Raw genomic sequence first — 23,324 nt, 5'->3', positions numbered from 1 at the left:
GCAATACCAGCTAGACTATAATTGCAATGAGTAAATTTGTTTTTAACTATTTACATGTTATGCCCTTGGTTTCTTTTGTTGGAAACTGTAGAAACAGTCATCTAAAAATCCATCACTACATTTTCTGCTCTGATTTGTTGATGGTTCCTCCTCCCAATTTGTCTCTCAATATTCCCTATATGAAATAAAAGATAATATTTCATATCAGAATTAACTCACTAGCAAGTAAGACAGCATTCTCTTCTCCCCAATACAATAAAAGTTTTTCATCAAATCATTTTCCCTATTTCAACTCTGGCTATTAGGAAGACCAAAGCTCTATTTCTGTTTCAACTGTATCAAATGGGAAGTTATGACTCACACAGGCATATCCTAATTCTTCCCCAATATTGCCATTTTATTTCAATATATATGTTCTCAATTAGTGTTATTTATGTACTTATAAAAAATTAACTATTTTGTACATGCATGTCTTATAAGCCATCTCAAATCCTTTGTGAAATTAGAATATAAATAACTAAATATGGTTAAATTAAACATTATAGTTAATATTTAATAACAATATAAATTACATCAAGAGAACAGCTAAAATTTAATATTCATAAAGTATGAGGTTGTATATGTCTGAAATACAAATTTTTATTTGATTTTGCTTTTTCCCTTTTGAAAATAGGATAAAACTATATATAAACAATCACTTAGATTCTTTTCTGAATTATTTGATATAAACAAGAGATACATGTTTAATTGTTGTTGTTTCCTTGACTTTCAAAATTAGCATTAAATGTCAGCTGTGGTATTTACACATTTTCCTACTTATTTGTCCATTCATTCAGTAAGTCATCTATTGAACATCTTCTTTGTGAAAGAAAAAGGTGTGAATAAAGCCAAGTCCAGAACTTGGGCAATTTTATTGGAGTACAATAAAGACTAAAAAAGAGATCCATAGGATCTGCACTAGAGGGAGAGTTAGCTTCTCCCTAAGGGGTAAGAGAGGTTTGTCACCTGGGGAAGATGAGCACCAGGTATTTATATGTGAGTTGTCTGTGTGGGGGGGGGAGAATGGCCCCCTCTAAACCCTGAGGCATCCTTAGTGAATTTCAGGTCCTCAAGTCAGTACCATCACTGGGAACCAATTATCAATAGAGGGCGGGGAAGAGTGTTAGGAAATGATGATGTGGCCAAAGAGCAATAAGACACTAACATAACTGAATGTATAGTCCATGAAAACAATTCTGGAAAAACTATGCAAGGCCATATATGAACTTAGTCTGATTCCTTCCCTTATGAAACATTGATTTAATTTTGTATTATACATTTCACAAAAGATTTTAGTGTAGCTTGAATAGGGAAATATGAGGATCCATTAAAATAAGAACCTGAAAGATGTGGTAAGGAGAATTTAAGAGCAGAGAAGTAAGATGGAGCAAGTGGGAAGATTGATTCACACAAATTGTGCCTCAACATAACATAATCAGGTATTAGAAGTAAGGTGCAAACTCGCCATAACCTTTCTGGCAGTCAAAATACCATTTATGAAACCAAAAATAGTATCTACAAAGTAAAATCAAATCCAGTGCACCATGGGATCATCAATGTTGCTGGTACAGAAAGACGTACCATCTGATAAAATAATAAGTGACCTCAATAATCTTCTGATGGTAAACACAGTACCAAGCTTCTTAGGACATAGACATCCTAATGCACTAAGTCATTAGCATGGTCCCCTGCCGTTCAATAAAAACAATCTTAGGATACCTTGATGGAGTTTAGGAATGTAGCTCTCTGCTGATCTCACTTAATTCAGGAAGGATTTTAGGCTGTCTGTCTGAAAGAAAACGGTCTACATTGGATTGTCCTCCATCCTATGCTTCCTCTTATCTAAGCTTTGAAAAGCTAAATAGTGCCCAAATATTATCTCCTGGTCAGCTGCTGGAGTGAAGTGGAGCACAGAACTCTCTGGCGCAAATGGCTAGTTGGGTTGGGGCTAGAACTGACATCGTCCTTTGGAACTGTGGGGCCTGAACTGATATTCTTGAATTGAAAGATGGCCTACATTCATTGATCTATTCACCTGATGATCTACTGACTGATCAATTCATTAACTGGTTCAATAAATACGTCCCCAAAAATCTACTACTGGGGAGATACAGTGAACTAGACCCCAGCTATACCCCAAAGAAGCTCAAAATCTAAGGAGTGACAAATACAAAGGAGCAAACAATTAAATCACAAAAATACAGTTTTGTGCAAGGCGAAGAAAGGGGTTAATCAGCTGGGCACAGCAGTGCACATCTGTAATCCCAGTGACCTAGGAGCATGAGGCAGGAGGATCATGAGTTCAAGGCCAGCCTGAGTAACTTCCGTGAGACTTTGTCTCAAAACAAAAACAAAAAAAAATAGAAAGAGCCAAAGATGTAGCTCAATGGTAAAGCATCTCTGGGTTTCAATCCCCAGTGCCCCTTCCCCAAAAGTTTTAATTAGGGAAAGAAATGAGCAAAGGAAGTTTTGATAGGATATGACAAAATTTCCCTCAGAAAAATAATCTTGAGTCTTTGATTAACAAACAAAGAAAGGGCAAAGCACAATAAACTGCTCTGGGAGCTTTTAATCTGAGTTGTTGGATGTACTAATGAGAACAGGTTGAAGACTAGGGAAGAAAATAGACTCAAACCTGGTCAGAAAAGGGAAACTGAGCCTCTTTGGTGCCTAGCAAAATCCAGGCTTGAGTGATGTAAATGACTCACCTCCTTCTTTTCTTCCCTGGTCTTCAGCCTTCTCTCAGTGGCTTTGCCCTTTTTTTGATTTTGTACGAGGCCAGGGAGATAATATGATCCTGGTGGGGCTCCATGGTTTTATTTTGAATATTACCTCATCAAGGGGCTATCGATTAGTTATTGATTGGGACAGGAATAGTTTCATGGATCATGTTCAGAAATTAATTGGTTCTAGGTCATGAATGACCTGCTGACATTAAGTGACAGCTCAGACCCTACACCCTTTCAGTCTCACAGAAAAATTAGGCAGCAATAATCACCAGGAGGATTTGAAAATCTGTTATTTTTCTATAATTTTTAAACTCTCCAGATCATGCATAAGATCAAATGATTATACAAATTAATTTACTGTCACAGCCATCATATATGTATGTCAAAAGTTCTGAATGGTAAGTGAAATCAAACCCAGAAATCGGGGCTCTAGTGTCAGGATAAGTGTATTGAAGATTTTTGCTAGTGTTTTAGTCAAGTGTTTTGCTGTGAGGAGGGATCCTAGTGTCTTTAACTCTCACTTCCTCATCTGATAGAAGAGGTAAATACTTACACCTCACCAGATTGTTGTGAAAAGTAAATGACATATGTGGGTGAGAGCATGTAGGAAACTGTATTGTTAGGTGACGCCAAGGTGTTAATTACTGTCACGTTAGAGTAGACTTAGTCATGACAAGCTTCAGGAGTGAAGTGATGTTTCTAGAGCACACAGAAGTGTGGGATTTAGTAGAGGAAGGGCAGGAAGATCATGTCGTTTTTAGTTTATCAGTTGAACAAACGTGTACCTTGTGTTGAGATGGCTATGACCTCCACTCTGTGCTAAGAATCAGGCCTGAGGTGTTTCCCAGGAGCAGAAGCAAGGGGTTCCAAAGGCAGGCCTCATCAGTAGGATGCGGGTCAGGGACAATGTTCTGGTCAGAATGCAGGGTCCAGGCTGAAAGCAGTAGGGGCTTTATTGGACAGTGCAGGGCTTTTCAGGTGTTACCCAACATCAGAACCACCTGGGGAACTTTTAAAATCACACATTTCGAGATCCCTGCCCCCAAGGTTTCTGATGCAGGGCATATGGAATGGAGGCCTCAAAATCTGCAGTTCAAACAAATCCCAGGTGATCCTAATGATTCTGGCCCAGGGGCCACACTTTGAAAACCACCTGAAGAATATAAGAATTACAGCTTCTCAGATATAAACAATTGAATCTGGTTCTGACCAGCTTCAAGAAAAAGGAAATTGGGGGAGGATTGTTGGGTGACTCTCAAAAGCAACGGGAACCTGATTCAGAAATGGATCCAGGACAATTCTGGTCTGGTAGCATAAACTCCTTTGCCGTGGTACCTGGGCATCATGGGCAGAATAAATCAACACAACTGTTATTCCTTTCTTGTATCATCTGAATTAATTGCAGTTTCCCTGCAGAAAGGGTCTAATTGGATTAGGGCATATGCCCACTCCCCAGCTAGTAGCTGACAGGGTCCTTTTTTTTTTTTGAATTTCAGAACCCTGTTTTAGTCAACTTTTCATCACTGTTATCAAAAGACTTAACAAGGACAATGTGGAGGGGGAGTTGTTTGGTGACTCATGGTTTCAGAGGTTCAGTCCATGGTTGGCCAACTCTTAGCTCTGAGACTGAGGTGAGGTGGGGGAAGAGCATGCCAAAGGAATGCTGCTCAGGACAGAAACCAGGGAGCAGAGAGAGTGCTCCACAACAGGAACAAAATATAAACCCCAAAGACACACCCCTAGTGACCTTTTCTCAAGCCACACCATACATGTGTATAGTTAAGCCCAATCAATCCACACCAGTGGATTAATTCACTGATTAGACTACATTGCTCATAATCTTCTTACCTCTTAAAATTTGTGCCTTGCTTCAACATGAGCTTCCTGGGGACACCTCATATCTAAACCATAACATCCTCCATGGCTACACACAATGAGAAAGAAACAATTGAAAAGGAAATCTGGGTATTATTGCTAAGGTATGTTAAATGATACTTCGATAGCAAAACAAAATAAAACCCAATAAAATAGCCCATGCCGGAAAAGATCAATTATTAGAGGGTCTGGAATTTTAGGACAGAGAGAATCTCCTCATTCTCTATTCTGTTACTCCTGTAAATTCCTAATTTAGAAAGTTAAATAGCAGTTTATAGCTTCTTTAGAGAAACATAGGAGGACATTTTTGAAACCAACTGTTTGGGAAAATTCTCATGGGGATCAATGCTGATCCCTCCCATGTCCTGTGTTCCTCACCTTGAGCTTTCAAGTCTAAGAGTGTTCCCTGGAACTGTGGCTCAGGACCTTCTGGTTTGAAAGACACTTCCAAGACACATGCAGAATGAAGCATGCTATGCAATTCATTTGAAGGAATCCCTCATATAGATATACTTAACTTTTTTAAGCTTATTTTTAAATACTTCAAACATACAGGACAGTATAAAGAATAACAATTCTTGCATGCCCACTACTCAGTTATGCAGATTTTCATTTCTGAAATAATACCATTGACTGAACTCTTGGTTCTGGTCAGGTCTTGTGGGTAGCTAGATACCCAGAGATGTCTAGTTGAGATGGATGAGTACTGGGAAGATAGATCTATGGACTATTGCAGATAATCAGATCATGAATACAAAGCAGAGACACAAAGAACTATTACTAAAAATAAGCAAGGTATGGATTCAGCCATTTGGAAGGCATTAATTTTAAAATGATTTTCTCCTTAAGGTAACCTAGTCTTTACTCAAATTACCTTAACACAATTATCTTCAAGTGATTATAAACATTTTCTTGAAATATTTGCTTTATCCTATGTAAGTCTCTTAAGTAGATAAGTAATCATGTAGGAGGGAGTGGCAAATGCCTGGGGCAGCTTAGCCCCGTGGGTGGTTCAGTCTGGGTACTCCTGTGTGCACTGGGAGGGGCTACTCAAATACTTCAAAAAGTATAAGCTGTGACTAGGTGCAGTAAAGTTAATGGGATGATATTTTAATCTTCAAAATATTAGCAAATGAAAACTGAAATGTTAAGGCTTGCATCTTCTCTCCATTTCAGAGGTATCTAGTTAATTATACAATAACATGATTCAACTATTGGGTTCTAGATGACTGAACTGAATAAAAGCAAGACTAGACATCGGGCTATTCATTTTCATGTTAAGACCATGTTTCCTTTAGACACTTTCTTACTTCACCTACAGCAGGGGTTTCCCAGCACTGTGTTTACTTTCTCTCTCCTCTTTTTTTCCTTGTATTTCCACTCCAAGAAATTATCTTGGTCCTTTTGGTGTTTTACCTTGTCAGTATTGCCTAGGATTAAAGCGATGCCTTATGTAACTGGCATCTTTAAGGAATACAATTCTTTCCACAAACTTTTCTAGATACATGAAGTATGCTTTTACAAATGTCACTGCAATTTTATTTTTAATTGGGCCATTTTAACAATTCTTTCTTTCTTTTTTGGTACAGGGATTAAACCAGGAGCGCTTAACTGCTGAGCCAAATCCCCAGCCCTTTTAAAATTTTGAGACAGGGTCTTGTTAAATTGCTTAGGGCCTTGCTAAGTTGCTAAGACTGGCTTTGAATTTATAGTCCTCCTGCTTCAGCCTCCTGAGTCATTGGGATTATAGGTGTGTGCCACTGCGCACACATGAAATCTATACAAACATTGAATAGATACTATGAGAGGCAAAAAGTAGACTTGCTCTCTCTTCTCCAGAAACTCAGTCTTGGAGAAGAGACAGATCACACCATATTATTCTGTTGTGGGGCACAGTGCAACAAGTAACTGAAAAGAAGTGCAGAGAAATGTCATGAAAATATTGAGGAAGTAGAGATAACTTCTAGGTTGATGGTTCTAGAAGGAATGATATTGATCAAGAATGGGAAAATGTGGCAAACTCAGTGGCAGGGACAGGCATTCCAAGTGGAAAGGGATTACTCAAAGCTCCCAGGGACAAGGATGCTTGACTCCCTTGGGGGCTACAGATATATAATGGATATGAGATGGGAAAAGGGATCAGACTGAGGCTATATTTAGCCCGAGCAGTTTTTTAAGAATTTTTTTTGGGGGGGTATATACATTCAGTTATTTTAGTGTCCTATTGCTATTTGGACACAGCATCGTCTCCTGATACTCTCCTCCTGCCCCTTACTGACGGTTGGTACCCAGTGATGATGCTGATGTGAAATTCACTAAGGATACCTCCAGGTTCAGAGGGGGCCACTCGCGTTTCAACTCCTGGTACTCATCTTCCCCAGGTGACAAGCGTTTCTGATCCCTGGGGAATAGCTATCTCTTCCTCTAATGCAGATCCTATGGATCTCTTTTTTTAGTCTTTATTGTATTCCATCAGCTCAGTTGCCCAAGTTCTGGACTTAGCTTTATTCATACCTACTCCTGTCACAAAGAAGATGTTGAATAGATTGTTTGTTGAATGAATGGACAGATGAGAATGTATAAATGCCACAACTGCCATTGAGTGGCTACAATGAACCCGACACTGTAGTTGGTGTAGTGGATACAAACACACATTCTTGGTACTGCCCTCAACGACCTTCAAGTCTAGTGAGGTTAGATGTATGAACAGATATTGTCAACAAAATGGAGATATTGAGCTTTATTAAACAAGCAATAGGCCACCCTTTGGGTTTCTCTGCCACAAACTGCAACCTGGCTTAGTAGGTCAACAAAATGAAACCTAACTTGGGAGTATATATATATTTAGTAGTATACTTTAATTATACAGGACAATGAGCTTCATTGTGGCATATTCATAACATGGAAATAACATGTATATTATTTATCCTATCCCCCCACCCCCTTGCTTTCTCTGACCCTCTTCTTCTACCACTTCCCACTGATCCCCTTTCTCTTCCTTAGGACCATTTTTTTTCCCCAGAACAAATAGCTGGGTTACAGCCAATCACAGGTGTGAAAATGACCACACCATGCCCAGATAAGGCAAATGCTCATCATTTCAAGCTCAAATAACATAAAAGTCTAGCTGCCATTAATCAGGTGATTTTTCTACTTTGCTTCTATGTCCAGCCTATAAAACCTTGCTGCTCATGTTGCCGCTGGTTGGAACCCTCTGGACCTCTTCTGGTTTTGAGTGTTGCACAAATTTTGACTTGTTCTGTGTTCAATTTAATTTGTCTAAAGATTTCTTTAATAGCTATTATATCCCAGAGTGTATAGGAACCCAGAGAAAGTAATCCGGGGACTCAAGTTGACCCAGCATGGTGTTCTTGCAAGGAGAGAAGAGTTATTTGATCAAGGAGGAGAGGGGAAGATATTCTGATCAAAAGAATACTGAAAGCAATGTCACAGGGCATCACATGATACTGTATGTATAAAGAAGGACAGAAACTCTCTTTTACTAGACTGGAGAAAGGGGAGGGAAGGAGAAGAGGAGATGAGAGGTAGAGGCTGTGTTTGGATACTTCATCCAGAGTGAAGGTAGGGAAACCAGAATGGTCAAGTCCTACATGTGTTACATTTAAGAAAGTGCATTCAAACAGGAATTCCAAACCTTAACACAACACTCAAACACTTAAGGGAGTTCAGGTACATACTGCCAGTCGACTCTTATTAATCCTTCTTATTATTTCCTAGTCTTCGGCACCTCCAGAATTTCCAAGGGCCTTTTAATCTGACCCTGCCTACAATGTTCCATTCTAAACACCTTGGTTTCTTAATGCTTTTTGGCCATTCCAGTAGGTCACATTCTGCCTGTGAACATCATCCCTTGGTTCTGTCTGGTTTTCTGTACCCACTTCAAATTTTTCCCCCCTTTGGTGCTATGGATAAACTTCACGGTCTCATGCATGTCAAGTAAGTGCTCTGCCACTGAGCTACACCCCAAACCCTCACTTCAAATCTTTACACATGGATTTTTATCCTTTATCTTCTTAGCAAACAGGACCTGGTACTGTCAGAACAAGCGGGCCACTTGTTCCTGGGGGGCAACCAATAAGAAGCTATGAATTCACATACATTAATTATTTGGGGCCAGTCAAAATAAGATGATCAGAAAGAACCAGGAAAGTAGCAGTATAATGGAATAAAAGACATAGAAGTAAGAGGACTTGCAGAAATATACTGAAGGATTAACAACTAACTGTAGTTAACAACTACATGTAGGATGGAGGCACAGAGAGATGGGATTTCACAGCTGTTTTGTAGGTGAAACATAGAATAGATAATAGTAATGTGATAGTAATCTCCATGGCTGGGATATATAAGCAAAGGGACATATCCTACATATACTGGAGTTGGGAATAGACAATCATAAAGTTGACTTAGTATATGCTGAACTGGGGTGTCAGCAAGATACTTCAGTCATGTTTAAGAAGCACAGTGCCGAGTAAAGATTTGTTCCCAGGATGTAGGCTCCCTATTTACCTCTCTTATTGTTTCTTTTGCTGAGAAAAAACTTTTTAGTTTGAGTAAGTCCCATTTGTTGATTCTAGTTATTAACTCTTGTGCTATGGGTGTCCTATTGAGGAATTTGGAGCCCGACCCCACAGTATGTAGATCGTAGCCAACTTTATCTTCTATCAGACGCCGTGTCTCTGATTTGATATCAAGCTCCTTGATCCATTTTGAGTTAACTTTTGTGCATGGCGAGAGAAAGGGATTCAGTTTCATTTTGTTGCATATGGATTTCCAGTTTTCCCAGCACCATTTGTTGAAGATGCTATCCTTCCTCCATTGCATGCTTTTAGCCCCTTTATCAAATATAAGATAGTTGTAGTTTTGTGGATTGGTTTCTGTGTCCTCTATTCTGTACCATTGGTCCACCCGCCTGTTTTGGTACCAGTACCATGCTGTTTTTGTTACTATTGCTCTGTAGTATAGTTTGAAGTCTGGTATCGCTATACCGCCTGATTCACACTTTCTGCTTAGCATTGTTTTTGCTATTCTGGGTCTTTTATTTTTCCATATGAATTTCATGATTGCTTTCTCTATTTCTATAAGAAATGCCATTGGGATTTTGATTGGCATTGCATTAAACCTATAGAGAACTTTTGGTAATATCGCCATTTTGATGATGTTAGTTCTGCCTATCCATGAAAAGGGTATATTTTTCCATCTTCTAAGATCTTCTTCTATTTCTCTCTTTAGGGTTCTGTAGTTTTCATTGTATAAGTCTTTCACCTCTTTTGTTAGGTTGATTCCCAAGTATTTTATTTTTTTTGAGGATATTGTGAATGGAGTGGTTGTCCTCATTTCCATTTCAGAGGATTTGTCGCTGATATACAGGAATGCCTTTGATTTATACTTGTTGATTTTATATCCTGCCACTTTGCTGAATTTATTTATTAGCTCTAATAGTTTCTTTGTAGACCCTTTTGGGTCTGCTAGGTATAGAATCATGTCATCTGCAAATAGTGATAATTTAAGTTCTTCTTTTCCTATTTTTATGCCTTTAATTTCTTTCGTCTGTCTAATTGCTCTGGCCAGTGTTTCGAGAACTATGTTGAACAGAAGTGGTGAGAGAGGGCATCCCTGTCTTGTTCCAGATTTTAGAGGGAATGCCTTCAATTTTTCTCCATTCAGAATGATGCTAGCCTGAGGCTTAGCATAGATTGCTTTTACAATGTTGAGGTAAGTTCCTGTTATCCCTAGTTTTTCTAGCGTTTTGAACATAAAGGGATGCTGTACTTTGTCAAATGCTTTTTCTGCATCTATCGAGATGATCATATGGTTCTTATCTTTAAGTCTATTGATGTGGTGAATAACATTTATTGATTTTCGTATATTGAACCAGCCTTGCATCCCAGGGATGAATCCTACTTGATCATGGTGCACAATTTTTTTGATATGTTTTTGTATCCGATTCGCCAGAATTTTATTGAGGATTTTTGCATCTAGGTTCTTTACTCCTCACACTTCAGATAGAGCCCTAATATCCAGAGTATACAAAGAACTCAAAAAAGTAGACAACAAGATAACAAATAACCCAATCAACAAATGGGCCAAGGACCTGAACAGACACTTCTCAGAAGAGGACATACAATCAATCAACAAGTACATGAAAAAATGCTCACCATCTCTAGCAGTCAGAGAAATGCAAATCAAAACCACCCTAAGATACCATCTCACTCCAGTAAGATTGGCAGCCATTAGGAAGTCAAACAACAACAAGTGCTGGCAAGGATGTGGGGAAAAGGGTACATTTGTTCATTGTTGGTGAGATTGCAAATTGGTGCAGCCAATCTGGAAAGCAGTATGGAGATTTCTTGGAAAGCTGGGAATGGAACCACCATTTGACCCAGCTATTCCCCTTCTCGGTCTATTCCCTAAAGACCTAAAAAGAGCATGCTACGGGGACACTGCTACATCGATGTTCATAGCAGCACAATTCACAATAGCAAGACTGTGGAACCAACCTAGATGCCCTTCAATAGACGAATGGATAAAAAAAAATGTGGCATTTATACACAATGGAGTGTTACTCTGCATTAAAAAATGACAAAATCATAGAATTTGGAGGGAAATGGATGGCATTAGAGCAGATTATGCTAAGTGAAGCCAGCCAATCCCTAAAAAACAAATGCCAAATGTCTTCTTTGATATAAGGAGAGTAACTAAGAACAGAGTAGGGACGAAGAGCATGAGAAGAAGATTAACATTAAACAGGGATGAGAGGTGGGAGGGAAAGGGAGGGAGAAGGGAAATTGCATGGAAATGGAAGGAGACCCTCAAGGTTATACAAAATTACATACAAGAGGAAGCAAGGGGAAAGGGAAAAACAATACAAGGGGGAGATATGAACTGCAGTAGAGGGGGTAGAGAGAGAAGAGGGGAGGGGAGGGGAGGGGAGGGGGGATAGTAAAGGATAGGAAAGGCAGCAGAATACAACAGACACTAGTATGGCAATATATAAATCAATGGAAGTGTAACTGATGTGATTCTGCAATCTGTATACGGGGTAAAAATGGGAGTTCATAACCCACTTGAATCAAAGTGTGAAATATGATATATCAAGAACTATGTAATGTTTTGAACAACCAACAATAAAAAAAAAGAAGAAGAAGCACAGTGCCTCAATTTAATACACTTTGTTAGTGGTCTCCAAGTTTGTGTATTGTAAAACATCTTTCAGGATTGAAAAAAACACCTTTGGGGATTGGTTATACATGGATAAATCCTGTAGGAAATAAACCCATTTGACTTAACTTTGTTTCCGGTCCCCCTCCTCTGTTTTAGAATACCAATTAATATCCTGTGGAATGTTTTCTCTAGGGACAATGTTCTAAGAAATGCTCATTAAAACACTTAGGAAGTGGTAATCAGGAGATGATTAAGGTAGAAAGAACTTGGTGGGGGTGGGGGTGGTTGTTTGTTTACATGGAAGTGAGAGCTGAAGAATTATGAACTGGTGAATCACCAAGAGTGAATAGAAAGTGAAAAGAAGTTTGGAGATAGAACTTTTAGAAAACTCTGTTTGACACCAAAAATGGCATGTAGAGAATATTACTTGAAGAGTTGTGATCACAAAATCATGGGCTTCATAGTGTGACAAGCAAACTAATAGTTATTTCTTTCTTTTCTTTTTTGGGTACTGGGGACTGAAACTAGAGGCACTTAACCACTGAGCAACATCCACAGTCCTTTTTTTTATATTTTATCTGAGTCAGGGTCTCGCTATATTGTTTGGGGCCTTGCTAAATTGCTGAGGCTGGCTTTGAACTTGCCATCCTCCTTCCTCAGCCTCTTGAGCCACTGGGATTACAGGTGTGCACCGCCGTGTCTGGCTTAATCTAACACTTTTAAGATCCGTGTTTTTTTTTTTTTTTTTTTTTATCTGAATAATGCTCACCTTGTTGGGTTGTAGTGAGATTTTAAAATAGATAATATAGGAAACATTTCCATAATAGAGGAAGATACTGTCTACTTTTAATAGATACTATTAATTTGGTTTTCATTTAAATTTTTCTTGATGAATTTAAGCAAAACCTTAATGAATACACTGCTATATTGAAGCCTGGAAGTTGGACAGTTATATATGCAAAATCTCAATACACCATGCAAGGAAGCAATCCCAGTTCAGACAAGCCTTGGACAGCAGCTGCATGACAGAGAAAGAGAATCCATAGAAACCAGGTGATTAGAGGAAGATACCACAGGAATTCCCCTAAGGCACCAGTGACAACATTTTTTTTCCTGTTTTTCATGGTTGCTGGAAGATAATATCAGAACCTTAGTGAATATATCTGCTCTCCTTTAAAATTTATGAGCTCAAACCTCCATGACTATGGCTATAGGTAACATTCTGTCAGCTGGGGATTTACTCTGACTATAGTCATTACCAGGCACCCTCAGGGGTCGGCCAAGGGAGAGGCATTTGTAACAGAATTTGGGGCTAATGAGGCACACTTCTGTTAGAATAGGTCACCACGCCACAGATGCAGGCATGAGTCATTTTTAGTATTGGTCAAATGAGCGTATGGGCCACAGATGATTCTGAATTTAGAGTTAAATTTCTGCTAACTGCCACAGCAAATCAGCTTTTCTTTTCTCCAGTACAAAAATGGGAAAATTATTGAGATTTTACCCAGGTCAGTTCATTTCAAACCGTATAGGTTGGCCATCAGAATTTGTTATTTTGCAGTCTTTTCTGCATGTTTTCTGGATTGCAGCCTCTTAGGTCTTAGGTGCAAATAACTTAATGGTCTTAAGATTGCCCATTTAACATGGCTGGCCATTGTTTTTTAATCTAAAGGTCACCCACAGTGGCCAAGATAGTTGGAGGATATGACTAATAGGATGGCAAGCAAGTCTTTGAAGACATTCTTAAGACACTAGGTTGGGTGACTGGCCTGTGAGCATGAGAACACAGGGGATGTTCACTAGTTGTCCTCTTAACAAATATAGGCTGAAGTATAAATAAAATTTGCCCTAGAAATTCATGAGGTTTCGCTCAGGAGAGCATTTGCAGGAGAAAAAGGACATTTCTGTGCTCTGATTGGTTTATGGAGTCATTTGCCTCAAACTTGCAAGACTGGGACAGAAGGAGTATTATGGATGACATGCTGCTCAAAGTGTAATCCAAAGACTGGAAGTATCAGCGTCCCTTAAATCTGGAATCATGTACATGTGCAAATCCTCATGCCCTACCCTGGGTATCCAGGAAACAGAATCTGTGGGCAACTTGCTGTAAGAATGTTTCTGGGTAAATTTTACATACATGAAAGATTCAAAAACATTGCTCTAGATCTATATTCAATGTGTCAATAATTGCCATAATATCTCCTTCCATCTGCTCACTAATCTAGACTGGGCATCCATTTTTACCATTAGTTTCCAGTTGTCTTATTCCTCAGAGGCCATCAGGAGAGACTTTTTTTTTTTTTTTTTTTTTTTAAAGAGAGAGTGAGAGATGGAGAGAGAGAATTTTTTTTAATATTTATTTTTTAGTTATTGGCGGACACAACATCTTTGTTTGTATGTGGTGCTGAGGATCGAACCCGGTCCGCAGGCATGCCAGGCGAGCATGCTACTGCTTGAGCCACATTCCCAGCCCCAGGATAGACTTGATTAAACCATCTGACTACATCCAAGAGCTCAGTTTGTCATTTTTATCATCAACAAAAATGAGAACTTTATTTATGGAGGGCAGCTCTGTAGAGGCAGTGTAAGTACTGATTTTTAGTCTTATGATTGGTTTGCAGTGGGCAAACCTTATTTATAGCTTCTGGCAAATTTCTGTCATTTTCAGGATGACAGTAATATAAGTAAAGGGATGGAAAAAGGAGAAAAACACTTACATAGGCTATGAGTTGCTCCTCGGAAGCTTTTAATTCAGCTTGCAGGTTCTCAATGCACTGAAAGGGAGAAAAGGTTAGAAACTAATATAAATATTCAAAGCATTCCAGATATAAATATGCACCAGTTCTCAAGTCTTGTGAGTAATAGTGGTGGCACTATTATCTTAGCTAGATGTTTTAGATCATCCCTCCCACCCCTGCACCTGCTCTGTTCATTCTATGGAAGAGCCTGATGTCAAAACACACAAAAATGTTAAGAACTAGGAAAAGGTTGGGAAAAATATTAGCTTACTGTGTTAATATTAATGCCAATACTTATCTTATAACACATATATACACCTTTACATTTAAAAAAGTCCATATATTTCAAAAGCAGACACAAATCCTTTGGGTTAAATAAGATGCAAATGATATAATGATAAATATATAAAGGTCCAGAGATTAGTCATTTCTTATAGTATAACTGATTAAAAACATATGCCAAATTTTATGATGCACTTGTTTTGGTACACAGAAACTATTTCTTGCTTAGGTTCAACATCAAAAAACAAACAACAACAACAACAACAACAAAAAACCTAAGAAACAATTATACAGCTAATACCATTTACAAAATAAATATAATTCAGCTAACATCTTCAAAGAATACAAACCAAACAAACTTTAAAATGGAGCTAACTAAATTAATTTTTATGCCAGTATTCACCAGGGAATAAAATTACTTTTATCAAATACAAAAGTTGTTATTTATCATCATGATTTTAAATATGAACTGTCAACTGCCAGAAATGCTTTGCAGAATTGTACAAGATTAGGTAACTTTTGAAATAAAGATGATTTTTCCTCCACAACATACCTGGTCTTTCAAAAGAAGCATCTTCTCATGCTGTCCCCAAATGGCTTCCTTATGGTCCAGAGCCTTTAGTTTTTCCTCCAGCCAAGTAATTTGTTCAAGCAGTTTTGATTTTGTTCCTTCAGAGACTGCAAGCTGAAGATATTTTCTTATAAGAGTATGTAAGCACAATGATATTTTAAAAACTCCCTTTAGAGATAAACTTATAAATGAACTGCCTTTCATCGGTAACTATTACATATGAAAACACCTTCTAGAACATTCCTCATAGATGGCAAATGATTTGACAATGAAGGAAAATAATGTTTTAATTTATTTCTGATGAGTAAGATCTTTCTAGGTAAAAGATGAGACCACATTGTTAGGATGGGCAGAGAAATTTCCAGTGGAGGTATATCAACATTCACCATTGTGTCTTGAGGTTGTACTTATTCAGCTGAATCTGAAACCTGTATTGTGGTTTACATGTGGTTCTAGAAACTTAACTCTTGGAGGAGAACAGCCTTCTAGAAGGCATGGGAGATCTCATTCCCTTGAACATTCACCATAGAGCCAGCAGGGTGGTTGGAGCTAAAGGGAAATGCTAGAATTTCAACTTTAAGTTTGATCAAAATCAGATCTATGCAAACCAAACCCCCAAAATTCCTACTTATGTCTTTGTCTTTGTTTTACTGTTTGTAGATTCCTCCTGAAGAAAGGATAGTTTGATGGTCCCTCCTCCCTCAATTTCCTTGGAGATCCTCCGTACTAGACTTTCCTTTTTTTCCCCAATAGCTGATTGTGCTTTCCTCTACCTTTGGCAACTCTTCTGAAAGTCCCTGGAAAGGGACACACAATTTTGTAATCACTGCAACCCACCATGCATCCTCTGCACACAGAGGATCTGTCCATGTCTCTTTAGCACTGCTCTGAATGCCATTACAAACCAGGATTTTTCATCTTGAAAGCCTAGCAAGTTTTTAAAAGACAGTTTACCAAATGAAGAGGTCAGTTTGTCATGGAAATAGGTGAGCACATCATACATATTGTAATCTGTGGCTCCAGCTACACAATCATTCATTTAACAAGTGTTTCTTCTGTCGGCACTCTCTACCACCATTGTTGTGTGCTGGGAATTATGAAAGGACAATCTGAGGTCCAGAAGAAACTCATGTGCTGTAAACTCCTATTGTGCCTTTTGGCTCTCAGTGATCTGGGAGACCTGCTGTGGTCCTCATAGTTACTGGCATGGTTGGCTCTGGGGTGCATGGTGGTTCAGGCATGTAGTCTGGCTTCTCTTGAGCACCCTTCTATTTTATTAGAGATGCAGAGTAGTGTAATGTTTAAACATACAGTCTATTGAGTCAGATTCTTTGAATATAAATCTCAGTTTTGCTAATAGCTATGGCATATGGGCAAGTTGCTAAGACTCTCTGGGCTTGATTTTCTTATGTATAAATGCATTGGGGATGAAAAGAATATTTCTTAACCCATGAGTTGTTTTTGAGGATTAAATGAGTTTATAAAAGAAGAAACATTCAGGACAATGCCTGGAACATATTGAGTACTTAGTGATTATTTTAATTATTCTTCTATCTCCTCAAATCACAGTAAGATTCATCTGAGTTTTATTTAAATATTATTTATCAAATTGCATCATAGCCTCCATAAGTAAACTGGTGCCCTCAACTCAAACTGCATCTGATTTGCGTACTTGCTACCACTCTAGTCTTCAGAGAACACCTCCTTGTCTAGAAATACTTTTTCTCAAATATATTCTCTCTCATTCAGGCCCCTTTCTTCCCCCATGTCCCATCTGACTTGTTCTCTATCCAGTCTCTACCATGTTGTCTTTCTTTTAAATCTACTGTCTCTTATTTTCACGTCTTTATTAATTCACTCGAGATATATTTATTCATTTGTTAAAGAACTAATTTGGACATTTATAATAAGTAAGAATTTGAAGATAAAAAAATGAAAATATTCATATCTTAAAAAAATTTTAGGTAGAAGGCAAGACACTTTAAAAGTAGCTATTATGCAATATGAAACTGTATGGATAAAGAACAATATTAATGACTATTAACATTTGTTGAGTATGTACTATGTACCAGACCTTCTGTGAGCCTTTCTCGTCCTCTTTGCTGGTGATTGGCTCAAAAACAGGCCTGAGCTAATCTGAGTCTGGCTTTCCTCTGGCAACAATTATTCTATAAGGAAATTGACCTAATTTGGATTACTCATCCTGGACAGGAGGAATTTTGATGAGTTAGAGAAACATTCTTTTTTACCCACCAGATGTGAATGCTATTGTAGCCATCCTATAAACACTGGGGAAAACAGGCATTTGATGAAGTCACACTCAGACAGGAAGAGTGAACTGGAGAAACCCTGGGTTCCTGAGAGCATTCTTGAAGTGCTTTATCCACTGACCTTGAAGTACACCCTGCCTTGTGACTAGCATATATGAGCCAAGTTTCCTACTACTTGTTGCTGTAAGGACTCTACTAATTCATTGTCTGATTCCAAAATTCTATGCGCTTGACCACAGTGAGGAAATTGCATGAAAAACAACTGCAACTCACCTATTTGGTAGCTATGCCGTATCAGGCATCCTGCTAGGTGATATCTACAAATGTTACCTTATTTCATTGCTCAAAACTCTGTATGTAGACTTGTTTATATTTTTGTTATTGCAATTTTAAAGATTGAAGGTGGATTTTAAAGATTCAGGGGTAAATTAATTAGCGTAAGACCCTGTAGCTAGTCATGGGTTTGATTTGGACCTACATTGGTCTGCTTCCAATTGCTGGGTTCCATATCATATTCACACCCTAACTCTAAGACTACCTGCCAAAATGAGGCTGACTTATCTACTTGAAGGAATTTTTTCTTTTCTAAGACTGAGAGCTCTCTGCCCTGCCATCTTGCTATTTTTGTTGTTGTTGGTGGTGGTGGTGGTGGTGGGGGGGCGGGTACCAGGGTTTGATCTCAGGGACACATACCACTGAGCCATATCCCCAGCCATTTTTTTTTTAAATTTCTTGAAACAGAATCTCACTGAGTTTCTTAGAGCCTCGCTAACTTGCTGAGACTGGCTTTGAACTCGTGATCCTCCTGCCTCAGCCTCCTGATCTTCTGGGATTATAGGCGTGTACCACCATGTCTGGCCTTGCTTCCTTTTTTATATAGACACCAACTTCATCTCTTTCCTTTCTTCTTAGAACAGTTTCTAACTGAATGTCCCTTTGACTCAGAAAAGTTAAACTCAGATTCAAATTAACTATAAGAAAACTTGACTAGGAGTCAGGAGATCTATATTTTAGTTTTAACCCTATGATTCATTGACTCTATTCCCTTGATACCTATTTTGGACTTTACTGTGCTACCTTGATATTTTGTTATAGGGTAATACTCTAGTTACACACATAAATTCCCAAGAAGAATGAATAGAGAATTCTGTCAAAAATTACAATAAGACAATCAAATTGTCCAGGAGCAATCTTTGCTATGATTTTTCCATTTATTAACTTTGTGAATCTGATTCTTAATTCTCATATGTGTCATCACTTCACAAAAGCAAGACAAAGGGATTTGATTGCTCCTTCCTCATGTAGACATGTTGTGGCAAGGAATGGTGATTTACTGTTGGATTCCACTATACAATTGTAAAACTGTTTATCAGCACAGGACAATTAGTATTTCCCAGACCCTTTGCAAATGACCCATTCAAAAGAAAAAAAAAAATGGCTGGATAGTCCAAAAGGCAGAAAGAGAAAGAAATGAGTTAAAATAAAAGTAAGATTATAAATAAAATTATACATCTGAGATTTATTTTTTTTAAATTTAAGTACTACATAAAAGATTATGCTCTACTGCTAAATTATAAGATGTTAGCTGCCATCTTGAATTCACTATAGTATCTTGATGGGTCTTTTAGAGCCCTTTGAAATCTAATTCTCAATTCAGGAAACACTTAGGAATTCTGCCTAAATTCACATTTAATTATGGGATAGGGTGCAAGGCATCAAAGTAAGAGGAAATCCAAGTTAATAGCTGGAAGATATGACAGTTGAATTTTTAAAATTTGTTCTAATTAGTTATACATGGCAGTGGAATTCATTTCCACTCATTTTACATAAATGGAGCACAGCTTTTAATTTCTCTGGTTGTACACAATGCAGTACACACCATTTATGCAATCATACACATACATAAGGTAATAATGTTGTCTTATTCCACCATCTTTCCTACTCCCATACCTCCTCCCCTCCCCTCACTCCCCTCTGCCCAATCCAAAGTTCTTCCATTCTTCCCTTGTCTTACCTCCCCCCATTATGAATCAGCATCCACTTATCAGAGAAAACATTGGGCCTTTGTCTTTTGGGGATTGGCTTATTTCACTTAGCATGAGGAAGATTTGGGCTTACTTTTTCTTCTCTTAGGTACAGGGTCTCTGGTCTAATTTCTAGGTCCTTGATCCACTTTGGGTTGAGTTTTATGCAGGGAAGAAAGGGATTTAATTTCATTTTACTGCATATGGATTTCCAGTTTTCCCAGCACCATTTGTTGATTAGGCTATCTTTTCTCCAATGTATGTTTTTGGTGCCTTTATCTAGTATGAGATAACTGTATTTATGTGGGTTTGTCTCTGTGTCCTCTATTCTGTACCACTTGTCTACATGTCTGTTTTGGTGTCAATACCATGCTGTTTTTGTTACTATTGTTCTGTAGTATAATTTCATGTCTGGTATTGTGATGCCTCCTTAACATGATTCTATACTTCGAGGATCCAAAAAATTCCACCAAAAAACTTCTAGAACTAATAAATGAATTCAGCAAAGTAGCAGGATATTAAATCAACACCCATAAATCAAATGTATTGCTGTACATCAGTGATGAATACTCCGAAAGAGAAATTAGGAAAACTATCCCAATCACAATAGCCTCAAAAACAAAACAAACAAACAAAACAACTTGAGAATCAACCTAACAAAAGAGGTGAAAAACCTCTGTAATGAAAACCACAGAACACTAAAGAAAGAAATTAAAGAAGACCTTAGAAGATGAAAGATCTCCCTTGTTCTAGGATAGGCAGAATTAATATTGTCAAAATGGCCATACTACCAAACATGTTATACAGACTTAATGAAATTCCTATTAAAATCCCAATGACATTCTTGATAGAACTAGAAAAAGCAATCATGAAATTCATTTGGAAAAGTAAGAGACCCAGAATGGCCAAAGAAATCCTTAGCAAGAAAAGTGAAGCAGGAGTATCACAATCACAGCTGAATTTTTAAACTCTGGGGATATTGAACATTTCTTTTTTCTCCTCCTCCTCCTCCTCCTCTCCTTCTTCTTTTTGGTAGGAAATGCTTAGTTTACAGTGTGTCTGTATTGAAGGAAAGCTCATTTTAACTTAGCATCAGGTATCTATTTACAAAAAAAAAAAAAAAAAGAGTAGAAATGCGTCTATTCTTTATCCTAATTAGTCACTTTTGGTGGTACGCATTGGTTCCCATGATGTTGGGAGGCTAATGTTCTAACTCTGACTCTTTTTGAACATAAGACCTCTGTTTGCTCTCTTCATAGTCCTAACAGTTCGGAAGGAGATTATTAAAAAAGCATTAACAACATTCATCTTAAGAATTATGTGAAGCAAAGTAAAATCTTCTAAATTATACCTTTGAGGCTATATAAATCCACTTAAAGAATTTAGTATTCAGTATTAATGCCAATATTCAACAAATGATCATTTAAAAGTGTTATACCATATTAGAAGTTAAACAAAGATAAATTATATCCATTATACCATATTAATTTAGTCAAGAAAGGATATAGCCATATTTTAGAAACACATTTAAGTAATGGTTAAAATAAAATGAATTTGACATCACAGAAAATGACAGAGCAGGGAGTGTTAAGAATTGATCCTAATTGATCCTAATGCAAAAATAATTATTGAGATGGCAAGAATTATCAGAATAAACATGTTAGAACTCTAGAGTCTAGCAGAACAATTCCCTTTCCAGAGAAGTTTCTGGATAAAGAATGAGACTGGTATTCAGGAAAGTCTCTGTCAGGCCCCTGGTTCACTACAAAAATAATGAAACTGAGACTTTAGTGACCATACCTAACAAGGAAAGTAGAATTGCAAAAGTAGTTATAAAAAGTCATTAAACAAATGAGATACAGCAATATTGGACCCCAATAATTCAGCAACAATAATTCTTGGGGAAGGAGAGTTAGAATCTGACTTCCAGACTTTCCACATTACAATATTCAAAATGCTGGTGCTCAAATAAGAATCAAAAGCCTTCAAAGTAAAGTAGGGCATATTCACCAAAAACAAAACAAAACACAGAAATCATGTCTGAGGAAGTCTAAAAAGTGAATTTCACACTTACTGGATAAAGATTTAACTATTGTTTTAAATTAACTGTCTTAAATATGTTCAGAGGTTAAAAAAAAAAAAACCTTGGCAAAGAAGTCAAAGAAATCAGAAAGATGTATAAGTAAGAAGAAAATGTCAATAAAGAGAGATTACAAAAAGGAGTCAAGAAGACATTCTGGAATTGAAAAGCATAATGGCTAACATAAAAATTGTCTGAATCATATATGAGTGAAAATCAAAATATAATTTACCTTGAGGCAAAACACCTCTCCAGCTAAGAATCTGTGAAATCAAACATGTTATATGATTCCCACTATTGTTAGTTGGATAAGCATAAGATAGACATTCCCATTCCAAAAGGAAGAGATTGGAAAGGAAAGGTAGGTTCTAACTATATGCTGAGTACAACAGACTCACTTGATACTCAAAGAAATAAATATGTTGAAAGTAAAAAAGATGCTATATGCAAATACCAACAAAGAGAAATTAGTGTCTATACTGATATCAGACAAAATGAATGTTGTATGAAAACTTTTTATAAAACAAAGAATATTGTATATGCATAAAATGTTATCGCATCAAGAAGATAAGAAATTATAAAGGAATCAAGCAACAGGGTCTTAAAATATATGAAGCAACCATTGACAAAATTTAAGGGAAAAATAGTTCAGCAAGAGTAGTTGGATACTTTAATACTTCCTTTTAATAATGAATACAACATCTGAACAGAAAATAAACAAGGAAATGTACTTGAACCACACTATAAACCAATTAGCCCTAACGGACATAATATAAAGAATACTCCCCGCCCCAGCAGGATATACATTCTGCTAAAGAATGTCTGCAACATTCTCCAAGATAGACCATGTATTAGTTCACGAAGTAATTCTCATGAAGTTTAGTTTGCATATAAAAGGCATGCTTTCAGGCAAGTCTTTTGCTATTTCTGGAAATTGGCTAGCTCTAAAAGGGGTAGTATATTCAGGGTCAGCAAGGTTGGAGGTGTCAAAGAATCAGAAATACAGGGATAAAAAAGGGATGATGGTCACGAACAACAATAAGCAATCCAAAAAGGGAAAGAAAATTAAAAATCCATTCACAAATAGCATCACAAAGGCAAAAAAAAAAAAAGCGTACAAAAAGATGTCCACTATCATTAGTAATTAAAGAAATGCTAATTGAACCATAATGATCTTCCACTTTACATCTACTTTGATGTCTATAATTTTAAAAATAGAAATTAAAAAGTGTTGGTGAGGTTACAAATAAAAACCCTTTTATACTGCTGATAGGAATATACAATGGTGCAGTCATTGAGGAAAAAAATTGTTGGCTCATTAAAAAGTTAAATTTGGAGTTATCATATGATGTAGGTATTCCAGTCTTAGGCATATACCAAAGAGAAATGAAATTACATTTCCAGAGAAACTTGTATACAAATATCAATAGCAGGGTTATTCATAATAGCTAAAAGGCAAAAAGTGAATGTCCATCAACAGATGAATGGATAAACAAATTGCATTATATAGGATAAAATATTATTCAAACATAAA

At 37.3% G+C, this 23,324-nt stretch overlaps 1 protein-coding gene across 2 annotated transcripts in view; it reads right to left on the bottom strand.

Moving 5' to 3' along the window:
- Window positions 1–23,324, bottom strand: part of Ccdc192 (coiled-coil domain containing 192) — a 191,726-nt gene that overhangs the window by 131,431 nt on the left and 36,971 nt on the right. For both annotated transcript variants that reach the window (XM_076855913.1, XM_076855912.1), the window contains exons 4-5: window positions 15,399–15,530; window positions 14,543–14,599 (exon numbers count right to left, since the gene is read on the bottom strand). In XM_076855913.1, coding sequence (XP_076712028.1) covers window positions 14,543–14,599; window positions 15,399–15,530 — 189 coding nt within the window. The remainder of the gene's footprint in view (window positions 1–14,542; window positions 14,600–15,398; window positions 15,531–23,324) is intronic.

The sequence above is a fragment of the Callospermophilus lateralis genome, chromosome 5 (genome assembly GCF_048772815.1).
Source record: "Callospermophilus lateralis isolate mCalLat2 chromosome 5, mCalLat2.hap1, whole genome shotgun sequence".
Classification (NCBI taxonomy): Eukaryota; Metazoa; Chordata; class Mammalia; order Rodentia; family Sciuridae; genus Callospermophilus; species Callospermophilus lateralis.
The sequence above is the reverse complement of the archived record's forward strand: the minus strand, read 5'-3'. Positions and strand labels throughout refer to the sequence as shown.